Source organism: Gymnoscopelus braueri (assembly GCF_963280865.1).
Source record: "Gymnoscopelus braueri genome assembly, chromosome: 8".
NCBI classification, from domain to species: Eukaryota; Metazoa; Chordata; class Actinopteri; order Myctophiformes; family Myctophidae; genus Gymnoscopelus; species Gymnoscopelus braueri.
The window spans coordinates 26,223,002-26,239,431 of NC_137609.1; the positions used below are offsets into that span (position 1 = coordinate 26,223,002).

The 16,430-nt window shown below is 42.5% G+C and overlaps 1 protein-coding gene across 3 annotated transcripts in view; it reads right to left on the reverse strand.

Moving 5' to 3' along the window:
* LOC308090240 (cell adhesion molecule DSCAML1-like) overlaps positions 1 to 14,237 on the reverse strand; it is a gene marked incomplete at both ends in the record, with an annotated part of 83,221 nt that extends 68,984 nt beyond the window's left edge. For 2 of the 3 annotated variants that reach the window (XM_080435304.1, XM_080435305.1), the window contains one exon: positions 14,045 to 14,237. In XM_080435304.1, coding sequence (XP_080291430.1) covers positions 14,045 to 14,237 — 193 coding nt within the window. The remainder of the gene's footprint in view (positions 1 to 14,044) is intronic. The other variant, XM_080435306.1, reaches the window with a different exon arrangement.
* Positions 14,238 to 16,430: the final 2,193 nt, after the last annotated feature.

The window sequence follows — 16,430 nt, forward strand, 5'->3', positions numbered from 1 at the left end:
TGGGCCGCATTGGTCAAAAAGTGACTTGAAGTGGGCACGCAGACATGCATGCGTGCTCATGCACATTCAGTTATACGTCAGTGTTTTTCAGTCTGTTGCAAGGTTATAATAGTTTTGGATTTTTCATTTTAGTTTAGTTTTAGTTAGTTTTGACCTTTTCACCCTAATTCAGTTAGGTTTAGTTAGTTAGTTTTTATTTAATTTATATTTTTGTGAGAACGCTTAGTTTTAGTTTAGTTTTATTCATACTTTGGGTTATTTGTCAGGTGCAGGATTGTGTAATAGAAACTCAACAAAAGAGGTACTTGGTATCAGTGGTGGAAAAAGTACTCACATGTGTTACTTAAGTAAAAGTATCAATACTGCAATTTAGAAATACTCTGTTACAAGTAAAAGTCCGGAATTCAAAATTTACTTGAGTAAAAATACAAAAGTACTCATTATGCAGAATGTCCCATTTCACAAGTTTTCAAAAATTTATAAACATCTTTTGAAAAAAGCAGATCTACAAGCTCAGATGCGACGCATTGTGAGCTTGTAGATCGGCTATTTTCAAATGGCCGAAATGTACATAGGGCTGAAGTGGGTATAATGTATGTTTTGTAATAATAATCAAAACCTACAAATTGTAGTGGAGTAAAAGTACAACATTTCCTCTGAGATGTAGTGGAGTAGAAGTAAAAGTACTGAAAATTGGAAATACTCAAAATTGTACTTACAGTACTTGAGTAAATGTACTTAGTTACTTTACACCACTGCTCGATTCGTGGGGTTTTTCCCCTTGATAATTGCTCCACATTTTATCACCCATTTCCACTACAAGGCACTTGTTATTGTCTTTCTCGCTGTTGTATTCGCTGTTGTATTCAAATAAATCCCATATAGGACTTACACTTACTCCCGCTTACTCCCGACTTTTTTAACCATCGCCATAATCCCCAAGTAACGTGCTGCTCACAGTGAATGTAAACAACAAATGTAAGCGGAAGACTCTGCCCAAAACACGCTCGCACCCATCCCCCCCCGTACCATACCAGGTGAATACCGCTGGATTTGACCCGGGGTGACTGTGTTTTGGGGCGAACTCCGTCAGATGACCCAGATGATCCCGCAAACTGCGGCTCTATTCATGCTGTGTTTGACGACGTAAAAGAGGCCATGGACATGGTCAACCGTATGCTATAATGCTAATGACCTTGGCCATTGTTCTCACAGAACAAGTTTGGCCACTATCAAACCTTCTCAGTCAGCGGCGGCAAGTGGGCCTGCCGCCTCTATAAGAAGCTGCTGGCGCCGCCGTTTTTTTTGTTTGTCTTTTTTTCTCTATCTCTTTTTTTCTTCTTTAGAGGTAGTATCAATTACCGTTTTTTAAAATCATGTCGTGGGCCGCATTGAACCACTCCGCAGGCCGCAAATAGCCCGCGGATCACCAGTTTGACAACGCTGGTCTAAACTAAACCATACTACTTTAAAGACAACAAAACACAATAATATTTAAAAAATAACATAAATTAAGGCAGACAAAGAAGGCAGCGCATAATGTAACTACAGTTTAGTCTGTCCATTAATTCTTCTACCTGTATGCAGTTACTGGCTGCTTGATTGGTAAAATGGAGTTATGTGACAGAGCCAGTGCCGATACCATTCAGCCACATTGGCTGACATCTCTCGGAGAGAATGAAACAAACAGAGCATGCATTTCATTAAATGGCTAAAAATAAAAGTAACAAGTGGAATGTAGCCAAATCATTTGAAAATGTTACTTTTGCGCCTTTTACATTTGGCATTTACATTTTGTCATCACAATAATATACTTGAGTAAAAGTAAAAAGCATGTCACAATAAAACTACAAGAACAATTTATTCAAGAAGTCACTGTAACTGAGTAAATTACCTAATTACTACGCACCTCTGACAGCATGTAATCAGAACGCTATGGGAGAGGGTTTGGTTTTCCTCTTTCTTTTTCCACAACATGGTGGCAAGCTATGAGCAATGTCTTTTGTCTGAGGATTCAACTTTCACGTCTTCACGCTCCGGACCACGTCGTCGTCACGCTAATGTCACTATGACTCAGCCATAAGCTACGCCCAAATATGGATGTCTAACCTCAATGTGTCGTCATGGTATCAGGCGCACACAAATCAGTCAGCTTGTATATGGGCACAAAAGGGGGCATGCCCATATATGGACAAGGACTGACAGATACAGAGATCCGGTTGTCCAGAGCCACAGATCCAACCGCTATGCCCTTATATGGTCATGTCATGTGCATGCATATATGGGACCGACCGACTTCAAACTCTGCGTGCCCACAATGGCGAGGACTGTCCAGAGCCGCCGATCCAACCAATATGCCCATATATGGGCATTACAATATATGGGCATATACTGATGACATCAGGGATCTCCATATATGGGCATAAAAGACACACACACACACACACACACACACACACACACACACACACACACACACACACACACACACACACACACACACACACACACACACACACACACACACACACACACATGTAGACAGACAGAAAGACATCTCCATATATGGGCCCAAAAGGGACACAGACAGACACTATGACTCAGACATATTGGTCAGATCGGCGGTGCGAGGTAGGTGTGAGGGCCGCGTAGTGGCCCCAACTCTATATGTGAGGTCCGCGTAGTGGCCCAAACCTCTAGTTGTTAAAGCTTGCACAACTATAGCTGTTCGGTTGACAGGAGATCATTTGTAGACCATTTAAAATCATGGTCCTTTTTCCATACATGAGCTCCAATTAGATGTAGAATTCTTAAAAGGATCCCTGGCTAATAATAAGCCTTATATGCCTTAATACATGATAATTGCCCTCTATATAATTAAAAACCCTTTAAATATCTTATTTATTTTAGAAATAGTTCATCTTTTACTCAAGGGGGACAACGCCCGTCGCAAGTTGATGATGTCATTTGTCCATGTGTGGTCCAGCCCTATAGAATGCATGGAATGCATGTGCTAACTAAAAAACTACTTAAAGGAGAATTCCGGACATTTTAAGTGTTATCTTTGATGTGTCGTTACTCACCTACCGACGTAAAAAGTGGCATTGTTTTTTTCCAGAGATTCCCCTGTCGTCATTTTTTCAACCCCCTCCGTTGTCATAATGGGAGCGCGTGGCTTAGGGAAATTCGTCTATTATAACCGATGCAAAGTTATTTTTTTCTCTACTACTAATCATTGTAGCGTCTCATGATAGTCAAACATGCGCTGAAAGTTCCTGAGAGGCTAGCGCTAGCCGAATGATTTAACACTGGTTGCTTGTTTCTCTCCAGAACCTGGCAACTTGGTGTTGCCAGGTAGAGAAACAAGCAATCATCATCTGGTTCCCGGAGGGGTGCCCTAGACCTGCTGAGGCACCTGACCTGATCCACTGCACTCTGTGCACTCTGAGTCCCAGTCCAGTTGAAACATGCTTCACCCACATTTGTAATAGCAAAACGTCAATACATAAGGCCTGGCTGACCTAATGAAAATCAACAATGTCAGATTCAGTACTGCATATTGCCACTGAGCACACTAGAGGATCCCATAAAGTCACAGTGACGGTAAATATTCCATCAAAAGGAATATAGTCAATACTTCCAGCATCCTTTCAAAGTCCATGGTTAAGGAGTGGAGATTGATCAAGCTAGGCCACATGTTACAGATGGTATATGAACGGTGTCTGTCAGTTCTGTAGTGGGCTGTTGAAACCAGGTCAGGCTCCCTCCCCTCTGCAGATTACTGATAATGGCCCCTGAGCATAAAGCCCATATTAAAGATTGCAATATCTATAATCTCCCAATGGGGGGACAGGACTAAAGTGGAAAAGTGAAGGGGCTAAAGGCAGACGGGGGTCACCCTGAGAGCTTATGGGGGCTGGGCAGTAAGAGTACCTCTCATACAGTGGATTATATGGCCTGGGGGCCCAGTGCACTGGGGGGCTGAGGCCCACTGGGGCTGATGGAGAGAGAAGTGGAATAGAAAGGAGATCAGAGCAAACTCCCACCACTCAGAGCCTGTCTAAACCAGATGCACTGCACACACACACGCACACACACACACACGCACACGCACCACACACACACACACACACACACACACACACACACACACACACATCATTTTGTGGCATTCACTCACACTGAGGTAAGATAGGGTTGCCATGGTGGAACATTAAGAGCTCAGATCAAAACAACATACAACAATCAGCAATTAACCAGCATTTCACACTGAAAACGAATGGCAAATGTATATTATGACATAACTGATTTTCCTTTCATATCGATAGACGAGTGGTTAGGGCGCGTACCACTTCGGCTTAATGCCTGACAGCAAGTCCCCGTTTCGATTCCTGGCTAGTAGGACCACCTACTCTCTCTCCGTGTTTTCTGTCTCGCTATACACTGTACCTATCAAATTTAAGCAGAAAAAAGCCCCCCCCCATGTTGCCCATATAGGGCCATGTTGCCAATAGGGCAGGAGCATATCCCCTGTACATTCCCCAACTATGATGTACAAGTACACCCTCTGGACATGACACTAGTATGTTGCAGGAACCCCCAATCCAACCCTTGATGCTGAGTGCCAAGCAGGAAGGCATTGGGTCCCATTTTTTGTCTTTGGTCTTGAACCTCGACCTTCCAATCTCATGCCGGACACTCTAACCAAAAGGCCAATGAGCTGGAGTAACATATACTCATACATATTCTAAGGATAATCCTAACTCAAATAAAAAATAAGAATTGGCCTGCATAATCTTGAAAAAAAATCAAATCAGCTGCATGGATGCAACTGCAAAATAAAAGAGCAAATATATAAATGTGATCTATTCTTACACGAATTTTGACCTGATGGTCAAGATTCAATTTATCCCCTGAGCAAGCAGGCACACTCTATTAGCTCAATGGTAAAACATTTCAGCACTAGCACAAGAGTTCAAATCCGGGGTAGAAGAGGAAAGTTACATAGTGCTGCTTTAACAGCAGCAGAAATCTGGTTATAAACGCCAAAACAATGCTCACAGTGTGATCCCAAGTGTCTTCTATACAGCCACGGAGTTTACCCTTTCAAAAAATAACCAAATACAAATACACTTTTTAAACTACTTCCAGGCTAAATTGTCTAATGTACGAGCGAACAATGTGCCTGGGAATGTCTTTGGGGTTCAACGGGAGCTCATTCACACGCACGCCGAGTATCCAGGCACGTGCGTGATTCGTGCAGGAGACGATTTAGCCCGGAAGTAGTTAAAGGGATACTTCACTTTCGGGCCGGGGACACATTTAAAAAATATATAGAATATTTTTTTTAAATGTGTCCCCGGCCCGAAAGTGAAGTATCCCTTTAAGAAATCATTGTCTTCTTCTATGGGTACATTTTGGAACAGTAAACACCGGTGGATAGAAGACACTTGGGATTACACCGTGAGCGTTGTTTTGGAGTTTATAATCTGATTTTTTATATAGTTTCGCCTCCTGTTAACACATTGAATGCCAATCGCGTAGATCTACGCGAACCTATTTAAAGCCGCAGCGTGCCAGTCGCGTAGATCTACGCGAACCGCCGATTCCCATTGAAATTGCCCATGGTGCACTTTCCGAATTTTTTTGATCCATTTCCGTTTCCGGTTTCCGGTCGGAAACAGAATTATTCGGGTTCCGGTTTTTTCGATCGTATCCGCTTCCTGTCTGGGATCCTGTTTAAAACTCGATTTTCTCGGTTGTTGTTTTTCTCCTCGCTGATCACTGTTTAACGTTGATCGGCTGTATCTTCAAGATGGCGGCTCGCATTTGGAAACTGTTTTCGCTGGCCGTTTCTCACGGATCCGCTGTGTGTTTAGAACCAAATGAACGCGCACTTTTAACTTATTTAGCGAGGTCTGTGGCGACATGAAAAAAACAAAAAAACAACAATAAAACGCAGGCACTGGTGAGTACATTATGAGATTAAACTCTGGCATGGAATGTGTTAATCTTGGCCCCAATTTACTTAAATTCATCAAGTATTTTCTTCATTTTTGGATTCTTCATTCAACATAAAGGAATGTTATACAAACAAAATTTCTCCTTGTATTCAAGACATCACAGGGTGAGAAAACCTCAGAAATAAAGTATTTATTTTGGGTGAACTACTCCTTTAAGGAAAGGAAAGTGAGATCAGAGTAACAATTACCACTCAATGAACAAAAATGACTTTGCTGTCTAATGTTGAGCCAGGTGAATGAAAAAAACAGAAGAGATGAAAAGCAACAGCTCAGTCACATGAGGTCAGACATCAACTAATGAACTCACTCAACACAGCATGACTAGATTATTAACAGGTAATCAGTCTAATGTTTAACCAAGTGAAATTTAGACCATTGTAAGAACCCTTCCAGGAATTGTGTGGTTCTTCCTTTTTTGTGGGAGGTTTTCAACTAATTTGTGTCACAGGCAAATATACCATGACCAAAGATGTTTGTAATACCGCCCTTTGACTTTGTACTTCAAAGTTGTGATTGCAGACTTTGCAGGCCTGATTTATACTTAGATACGTGCCGGTGTTGTGCACCAAAAATAGCAAATCTACAAGCTCACAATGTGTCCCGCCGTGATTCAATGTGAGCTTGAAAATTGGTTATTTTTGGTGTGCGACACTATGCACAACCAAGTATAACTCAGGCATTAGGAAAATATAGCTACAATACTGCCATAATGTAGTTCATGAACTGTAAAGCCAAGGTAGAAAACACTTTCAAACTAGATGTTGCCTGTGACTTTTGTCACATTTGTTCTTTGGAATTACAAAACAAGTACGAGAGATTATGAATTGTGTTGTTTTCTTTGCCAGGACGAAAGGCCATGAGGCAAAGATTGTTTTTGCCCTGTCCATGTGCGTGTGTGTGTGTGTGTGTGTGTGTGTGTGTGTGTGTGTGTGTGTGTGTGTGTGTGTGTGTGTGTGTGTGTGTGTGTGTGTGTGTGTGTGTGTGTGTGGTGCATCTGGTTTAGACAGGCTTTGAGTGGTGGGAGTTTGCGCTGATCTCCTGTGTGTGTGTGTGTGTGTGTGTGTGTGTGTGTGTGTGTGTGTGTGTGTGTGTGTGTGTGTGTGTGTGTGTGTGGTGTGTGTGTGTGTGTGTGTGTGTGTGTGTGTGTGTGTGTGTGTGTGCGTGTGCGTGTGTGTCTTTGTGTGTGTCTGTGCACAAGCTAATCTTGGACACCGCTGGACCAATCAGCATAAAACGTTGCATGCACGCTCCCAGTAGGCCAAGTAAGACACCTCGGCCTCATGGTGGTGCTATACCAGGCCGCTTTATGTTTTGACCAATAACTCTTGAACCGCAGGTGCAAAAAGAATATTGGATAATGATGCAACTCCCCCTATAGCCACGCCCATTTCAGCTTAACAAGATTTTCTGCCATTTAGCTTTTTAGCATGAACACAGTGTCCCATCTACCCCAAATTTCAATCACACAATGATGGGCCTCAATACAACACAGAGCCAAAAACAAATTCACTGAAACCCATAGGGGACACCATAAATGCTCCAAATGTCACTGTTGCTGAAATATGATTCCCCCCGCCCACACACACCAAATTAGCTAAATATTATGTTGTGTCATGTGACAAACACAGTCAAACAGGGTTTTGATATTCCATAATATTTGCATGTAATTGCCTTCAAAATTTGTGGGCGGGCGGTCGGGAACTATTTTGGACAAAAAAAAACATACATGCTGTATCACGCAACATCCAATCAACCCCAAATTGGAATCGCATGTTATGGGACTAGTACACAGTGCCCCTCCAAAGCACTTTCTCTTCTACCCATTAAGGGTGCCACAAATGCAAAGGTTACAAATTAATGTATATTGTAGAAACGCTACTTCCCCCAGCAAGCTTCCTCAAGTCCTGCCAGCTGCACACACAACTGACACAACCATGGGTAGGTCACCCTGCCTGGTGAAGATCCAAGGAGGACCCCTTTCTAGCTGCATCTAATTTTACTGCAGCTAATATAATTTATCAAGTAAGTAAGTAAGTTAGTAAGTAAGTAGTAAGTAATATAATTTAGGCCAATCCATACATTTTATCCATTGTGTTTGACCATTTATTGAAATTAACCACTCAAGCCCTACATATGTGTGGTACAATAAATAGGAATGTATATCTAAATCTGCAAGGTCACAACACATTAAGACACAATGCATTGTGACCTTGTAGATCTATTTTCGCTATTTATATTTTTTTACATCTTAAAAATTGGACAAAAAATTACAATTAATTTAGTTTTTACCTATATGACATGCCCAAAATGGGAACCCCAGATTGAAAGAGGTTAAGGTCATAATTTCGGTCATAAATCTAAGTGAAAGCAACATTGACATGTTGCTTTCAATAGGTAAATGGGTGTTAATAATTTGAGGTCCCTAATTCAAGAGTCTCCCAGTCACTCTGAGCGACATGGGATTCTTTAGACTGAAAACAGTGACATGTGTCCATGGGGCTTTAAACCCAACAAGCCTGCTGTGTAAAGAGACACCTTGCTCACCTGCACACATGTTGCTTCTGTCAGCTCGACTTGAATGTACAGACAAAAATGCAACACCATCCACTGCTCACTGAAAAGTGTTTTCATGGCTGAGCACTGAGGGCCAGTGACGGTGTTTCTTCAGCTGAGCCTGGGCTGTCAAGAGTCACAGCCACTATTTTATACATCCTGCCAGAGAGCCCGGGCATGAATATGTATGTCAGAAAGGCAGAAGTCATAACCTATGCAAGGCTTCATCATGCATAATGCAGGTGAGCTACGCCTCTCCAGTAGGCAAATGTGCACAGGAGCGCGTACACGCAACGCACGCACGCACACACACACACACACACACACACACACACACACACACACACACACACACACACACACACACACACACACACACACACACACACACACACACACACACACACACACACACACACACACACACACACACACACACACACACACACACACACACTCTTAGAAATGATGCACGATGCTCACAACTATATATGCGAGGTAAACAAATGCCAGCACGCCCCCCCCCCCCCCCACGATACACATTCTCACACCCAGTGCTCCCTGCACCCAACCAAATGCATGAGACCGCCAGAATTCCAGTTCTTCGTTTCGCAGCCTCTCCCCTCGTTCTCACTTTAACCCATGTGTGCCCATGTGCACACGCATCAGTGCTCAGTGTTTTCCCATATCCACCCCCCTCCATCTCAAGTCACTCATAGGAATCAAACCCATGACACCACAAACGCATGTTACTGTACATTATGTATCACTCAGCCCACTGAGCTACTAGCACGATGCCCCTCTGCATTCTGTCAGAGCATCTTTTCTTACAATGTAACTCCAGTATTTTTGGGGTTGTTTTTTCCTCACTTTTCCCTGTCTTTCCCCTCTCCTATTGGTTCATCGTCCAGGTCTCCATCTTTCACCTTTGTTTTGCAACCTAAAGTTTTTCCTTAAACCTCCGAAGGAGAATTTCAAAGTTGTGAATGCCACTGCGCACAGCGCGCAGCGTGCGTGCGTGCGTGCGTGTGTGTGTGTGCGTGTGCGTGTGCGTGTGCGTGTGCGTGTGCGTGTGTGTGTGCGTGAGTGTGTTCCGTGCATGTGCATACATCAGAAGACGAGAAAGTGGGAGAGCATGCACTACGGTGTGAATTGAATCTATAGGCTGGATGAACAGAGAGGGCAGGGTGCAGAGGCATGGGGAGGAGATAGAGATAGGTGCAAGTTTATGAATAATACTTGTGGTCTGTTTGTGCGTGGGGTGGGAGTGGGGGGAAGGTTGTTGGGGTTACGACTAATCAAGGCAAGGGTATGCCCCCCACCTTCTACCCCCACCCCCCACACCCAAAAAAGACCCCCACCTCCACCCCCGGCCTGTGCTGTGTCAGTGAAAAAGTGTGCTACTTCAGCAGTCCCCTGGGACCTGCTACCCCTCACATCAAAGCAGCCAGTTTCTCTCTTAATGTGAATATCAAATCTGTGGATCACAAGTCCCAGCACAGTCTGCATAAACTGCCCCTCCCCCAACCTTTAATTCTGCCTAGTGATGAGGGAGAGAGAGGGAGGGGAGTTACTGTGAGAGGAGAGGAGAGGAGAGGAGGGAGGGACATGTAGAGAGAGAGAGAGAGAGAGAGAGAGAGAGAGAGAGAGAGAGAGAGAGAGAGAGAGAGAGAGTGAGAGTCAACCAAAACAACTACTTGCTTCTTTGACATTTGCCAACACACCGTCCAAATAACCCAAAATATGCAGATTCAAAACAATAGGCTATTGCAAGGAGGGCATGCTCAACTTGCACATCTGCATCAGATTTATTCAGAATGGCTCACACAAGAACCTTGCCAATAAAATACGCATTGTTAATATGTAAAAGAGCATGTTTGCGTTCACTTATACGTTTGTACTTTTCACAGTCTAATTGCCTTTGTAACAGATCACATTTCGTGATGTTTAACACACCGCAAAGTGCCTGAATTGGGAAGGAATGAGGAAAAAGAGGGACGGGGACTAATAGGAGAGCAGCAGTGCCAGTGACAGTGCTGTGACATCTCATTGGTGAGGTGGAACGCGTAAAAGCCTCATTTATGCTCCCTCGGCACGACGGTGTCGCGCGCCATAAAAATACCAGAGCTACAAGCTCACAACCCGTCGCTGACTCGACGCGTTGTGAGCTTGTAGCTCTGGTATTTTTGGGCGCGCGGCACCGCCGTGCGACGAGGCATGAATCGGGCTTTAATGAGCGCTCCGTTTCCCCGCGCGCGCCAAGCCCGTGTGCAACGCGCCACTCCTGCACTGGCACACTTTTTCTTTACCCGACGTTAGGCCACAATATTTGTTCTCCATTAAGGTGCACAAATTGACGTTTTGTCCTTGTAACCAATTGCAAATTGATTTTCCTCTTTTTTTATGTTGAAGAACTGAACTGTGGGCAGAGTGAGTCAATAAGTCCAGGGACTGTCTGTCAGGCTTGTTCTAAGAGGAATGGTATATAAGACATTAAAGAATAATTCCCTAGTGAATCGCAAATCTTCTAAGCATTAAAGACATTTTGAACTACGAGACCCCCCCCACCCCAAAAAAAAATACAGAAATAGATAAATCGAATTGCACCAATAACAAGTTTCCACCCAAAAAAAACAGCGCTGCCTTGGACTCGATCAAAGATCATTTTCTTTCTTTTGTTTTTAAATGAGATGTTTGAGAACACTTTCGGTAACGTGGTGCAACACGGGCACGCGTGCTGCTTGGCACCCTTCTGGACCCTATAGCTGTGTCATTGGGTGGTGCCTCAGATTGCAGCGCTAATTGTGCAGCCGAGAAAAAGGCAACATGGGGATTTGGACGAGAGCGGAAAGGAGGTGGGGAGGGGGGGTGCTGGTGGAGGGGAGATCAATTTTGCATATTTCTATTTATGGTGGTTGCGGGGTGGAGAAGACGGCAGCTTGGCGCCTGAGAGGGATTGCCTTTTTTTCCCTTTTTTTTCTTTCTTAGAGTCTAAATTTTCATTCAGATTTACAATAGATAGAACATCGATCCAATAAAATGTTTATTTTATTGGATAAATCATTGTTAACTTTAGCTCCAAAATAGGCATAGGCTATAGGCCTAATAGTCTACATTAAAAAAGTATGTTTTGTCGATACATGGTAATGGCCTTTAGCCTATCAAACCATTCAGTCAATATAGCTAAGTTGTATGTGAATGTTGTCCAAAAATAGATACATTAATAATTTTCGATGGTACTTTCGAAAGATATAGGCCTACTGTTGATTTCAGATCACAAGATTAGTCAGGGAAAAGACACAAAATGATCTTTTCACTAATTGGTTATTAGCCTAAGCTTTCAACAGATAAAAAAAAACCTCTTTAATTACCTTGATTGCCTTCTGGATAAAATTGAAGGCTTTGAATGTAACTAACGTAATTGGACATTTTTATTTCTTTTGTCCAGTAATAGTCGTCTGAGATTTAAAGTACAGACGTGGTTTTGTGAGGATAAATTCACATTATGTCATATTGGTCTAATGTAGGCCTAAACGCTGTAGTAACCTAAAATTATTCCTAGCGAAATCAATCAAATTTAAATTTATGAACAACAAACCGGGGGGGGGGGGGGTGTCCCGTTACATCCCCTCCCGCGCGTGCCACTCACGCACTTAAACACACGCAATTACGAATTCGCGCGTGCACGTACACAGGGTTCAGGTGCTCTATTAGAGGGAATCAGGACTGGGCTAGTCTATATGCACCCACGCACCTGGAGTTTCTAATTTAGTCAAATAAATTAAATCAATTTATTCTAAAAGACTGTTAGGCTACTCATGAACCACATATTTCCAATTTTATCAAGCTAAATCGGATCATATTTAACCGCCTTTATTATTTTGAAGGGTTTAGAATAAACAGAATGGAGACAGTGTGCATGGGCACATTTAGCATTAAATGTGGCAGCAATTCTCCCTAGTTTTAAGCTAAAATATTAAGTTAATTCTATATCTGAAAACGCAATAATATAAAAGGCCTCATGAGTTGCATGCCTACAGCCAAAACCTATTGATAAACGGACGATTGTTTGCTTCAAAAGTAGATAGCCTAACATTTTGGCCTACAGTAAAGCCAATTCAATATCTGATATACTTTGTGAGGAATAATGCTGCACTTTCTACAGGCCTCTGCCAATAACGAAAGAATGAAGCCAAACTTATAGTCAACATACATACATACATACATACATACATACATACATACATACATACATACATACATACATACATACATACATACATACATACATACATACATACATACATACATACATACATACATACATACATACATACATACATACATACATACATACATACATGGTAAACAAAGGGGTTGAAATTGCTTTGATGTAGAAATTGAGTTGAGTTTCTGTTATCTTTGCTGCAGATTTGTAAAGGATTATTATAATGCTCTGTAATAGCAGAAGATCAACTTGGTAATAAGGTCAGAGATTTGCTACATATTGAAAAAGAAAAGGATTTTTATATTATAACACAAAAGTATCCATATATATTTATGAACAAAAATAAAGTCAGCAAAAATTGCGAATAATGGTAATTTAATTACAATTATGGGAAATGATCGGAATGCACTAATTGCGGGCTACAGTGTTGGGTGTAGACTAGCCTATTTAATTTAGGCCCGTGTTAAATAGGCCCTTAATTGTTTTGATTACATTTCTATTATTCCAACACATTTTCATCGAACTGAACGGGACTTAGGTTCTAAATATGCCCTCGACATTATGTTCCCAAAAATAAGAGCATCCCTTTGGAATGGAGCGCTTGTTCCCATGCGCTCCATACAGTCCCACAAAACAGCTGCAATTAGCATAGGCTACACAATGCAAGCTTAAAAATATAACTAGGCGAACACAAAATCATAAGCATCCACTTGAAAACTGTACAGCATAGTGTCTATTCAAGTTATTTGGGTCTCAATTTAATCACTCTCAACAATTGGACTCATATTTCCATGTTCATTCCGCGCCTCTTTATTTTCACCTCATTCTCCCTATTCAGCCATTTTACATATTCATAACTGTAGTTGGTAATGCGAAAACAAACCGTGCTATCAGCACCATCTGTGGCATCACGGACCACTATATACCCACGACCACACAACGACCGGGAAACCACTTTTCGCCTTCACACCTACAATATTTCCATAATGTTCTGCTCCAAAAGGCAAATACATGTTGATTTAAAACAATTATTCCACATTTCATTTGCTTATTGCATGGCTTCCCGTGATAGCCAACATCAAAGCGCAATACTGTGTGTGTGCATCTAATAGGTTACTGCTGTCTTTTTTTAAAATAGGCTACACTATAAATACTTTTGATTAAACTAAAATAAGTGACTCAATCAATGACCAACCAACTGTCGAGATATGATCAATTGTCAAGAAAAGATATTGCTTACCTTCTTGGAAAGAGTACAGCAGGAGTAAAGTTACAAGCCACATGCCATAAATAGCAGGTATATTTTTCAGGAATATTTGGCAATCCTGGCAAGTGTGCGGCACGGTTTTGGGCTGCCAGGCGGGTCTCCTCCGTGCTGGACTGGCGACTATGCTCCCTGGAGGTCTCTCCAGCCCTGCTGCCCCGCTCACCATCGCAGGGAAATGAGGAGCAACCACGGCCCCGCCCATGTCCCCTCCCTCCTCTCGGTATATAAGTCTATCATGCATACCAATCCATCCTCCTGTATTCTAATGCAGTGGTTCTCCACCTTTTCAGGCCACGACCCCCCGAAATAATCATATTTGAACCGCCCCCCCCCCCCCGATAAGCACTTGGAATTGTAGGAGTTGAGGCATTCAATTTAGTTTGACTCGGTTCCACAGATAAATATTGTGGAAATAGCAGATCTACACGCTCACAAGCCTATTTCCACAAATTGCCTCTGAGATTATTTGACAATTTGGCCAATTTTGACCATTTGTTGATTACTTTTGATGCAATAATGGTCCTCTTCTTTTCTTTCTACCTTTTGTGAGGAATTAAAAAGGTCTTAAAAGTCCTTACATGTCACTTCACTGTCATCTGGGACCCCCCCCCAAAAATAAATAATAATAATAATAATGTGGGGAGTGGGGACCCCCTTGGAGGTCCAGAGCCTGTCCCGACCCACAGGTTGAGAACCACTGTTCTAATGAAACACCGCGGAGCGATGCGTCACGGCATCAGGGCACTGCCCATCATACACACCTAGGGTCGAGTTGAGTTTAACATTGGATTCTTAATTCATTTATGTCTAAATAGCAGTTATGCATCATGGTGGGAATGGGAGCGACACAGCCATATATCTTTTGGCACCTCGGGGAGTACACCCACCTGTGCGCCCTAGAATGAATACACGTATTTGCGCAATGGATCTACAAGACCTATAACATGCAGGGGGGCTATACCGCGGAGCTGCACAATTTCATTAACCATACACGTTTAGAAGCTGGTTGGAGGGCCCTGGAGTCGCATTACAGAATACTTATTATTGCATTTCGACGTTACGGACCATGCAAAGACATTTGTGCACATAAATGGGTTGCGCTCGCTCTCCGTGTGTGTGTGTGTGTGTGTGTGTGTGTGTGTGTGTGTGTGTGTGTGTGTGTGTGTGTGTGTGTGCAAGGTTGAGTGGCGTTGGGTGGGCCGTGGGGGCATGACAAAATGTACCCCCCCCCCCCCAAGTGAGAAAAGTAAAGGAAGCATAGTTGTTGACTTCTTGCGTCCTAATATATGTGTTCTTCACTCCAGTAACAACTAACGAATTCCTATATAAACAGCTGGACAGCTAGTTGATACAGCTTAATGGAGATCACTGATGTGGGAGAAAGTGAAATATAACAAGTGTCAGTCAGTGTTGGTCGGATCGGAAGCCTATAGTTCATCACGAGATAAATAGCGCCCAAAGCTGAGAAACACACTTTCCCATTTGTCTCACATCAGCTAGGCCTATCTGCATCACACAGTATAGGCCTGGCTTCTACGCCAGTAAAAATGTTATACCACATCTGCATATTCTAAAGAAACATTATGTAGGCTATAGCATCTGGAGACAAGACGAGTTTTCATGGAAAAGATGAACTACTAGCCTTCAATCAACTGCTTATATAGCGGACCTTATAGCTTCCTTCACCAACAGGCTGAGTGCGCAATGATAGTAGAAATGTTTAACAAATTATGGGTTTAGGAGGCCAGGCCACCTTTCCTTGTAGTTAACCAATTGGACGTCCACTGGTAAAAATGAAGGATATAGGCTATTATTTGAGAAAATCTCAAACATAACCAGGAACAGGTTCCACAGGTGGCGTGGGCCTGATTTAAACTAGGTGTGAAATCTGAAATTCCTGTAGCCTACACCGCATCTGAATGAAAACACAAATAGGCATATTAGGGTGATTGAAACTCGGCCCATGATAGGGAAATACCATAGCCTACTAGGCTTACACACCATATCATATAGCTAAATATAAATAAAACAATATAGGCCACTGTCATAGGTTGTCATATAGCTAAACATTACAGTATGTAGTAGTCTGTAAGCAAACTTACTCTGAACGCATTTCGTTGTAGGCCACTTAAACAGGTGGAAGTCAAGAAACTCCGCGAAAGGTTCTTCCTGCAACATCAGCGTCGACTGGAGTTGATCTTAGTTTCATCTTGAATAAATACGAAGAGCTTTGCTTCCACCTGCTGGTTAAAAATAAAAGCAGCTGTAGTGAATAGCCTACGATAACGATATATGTTTTAACCTAACAAAAAAACTATGCCTAACCTCACACTAACGTATTGGCTCCTTTCTGCCAGAA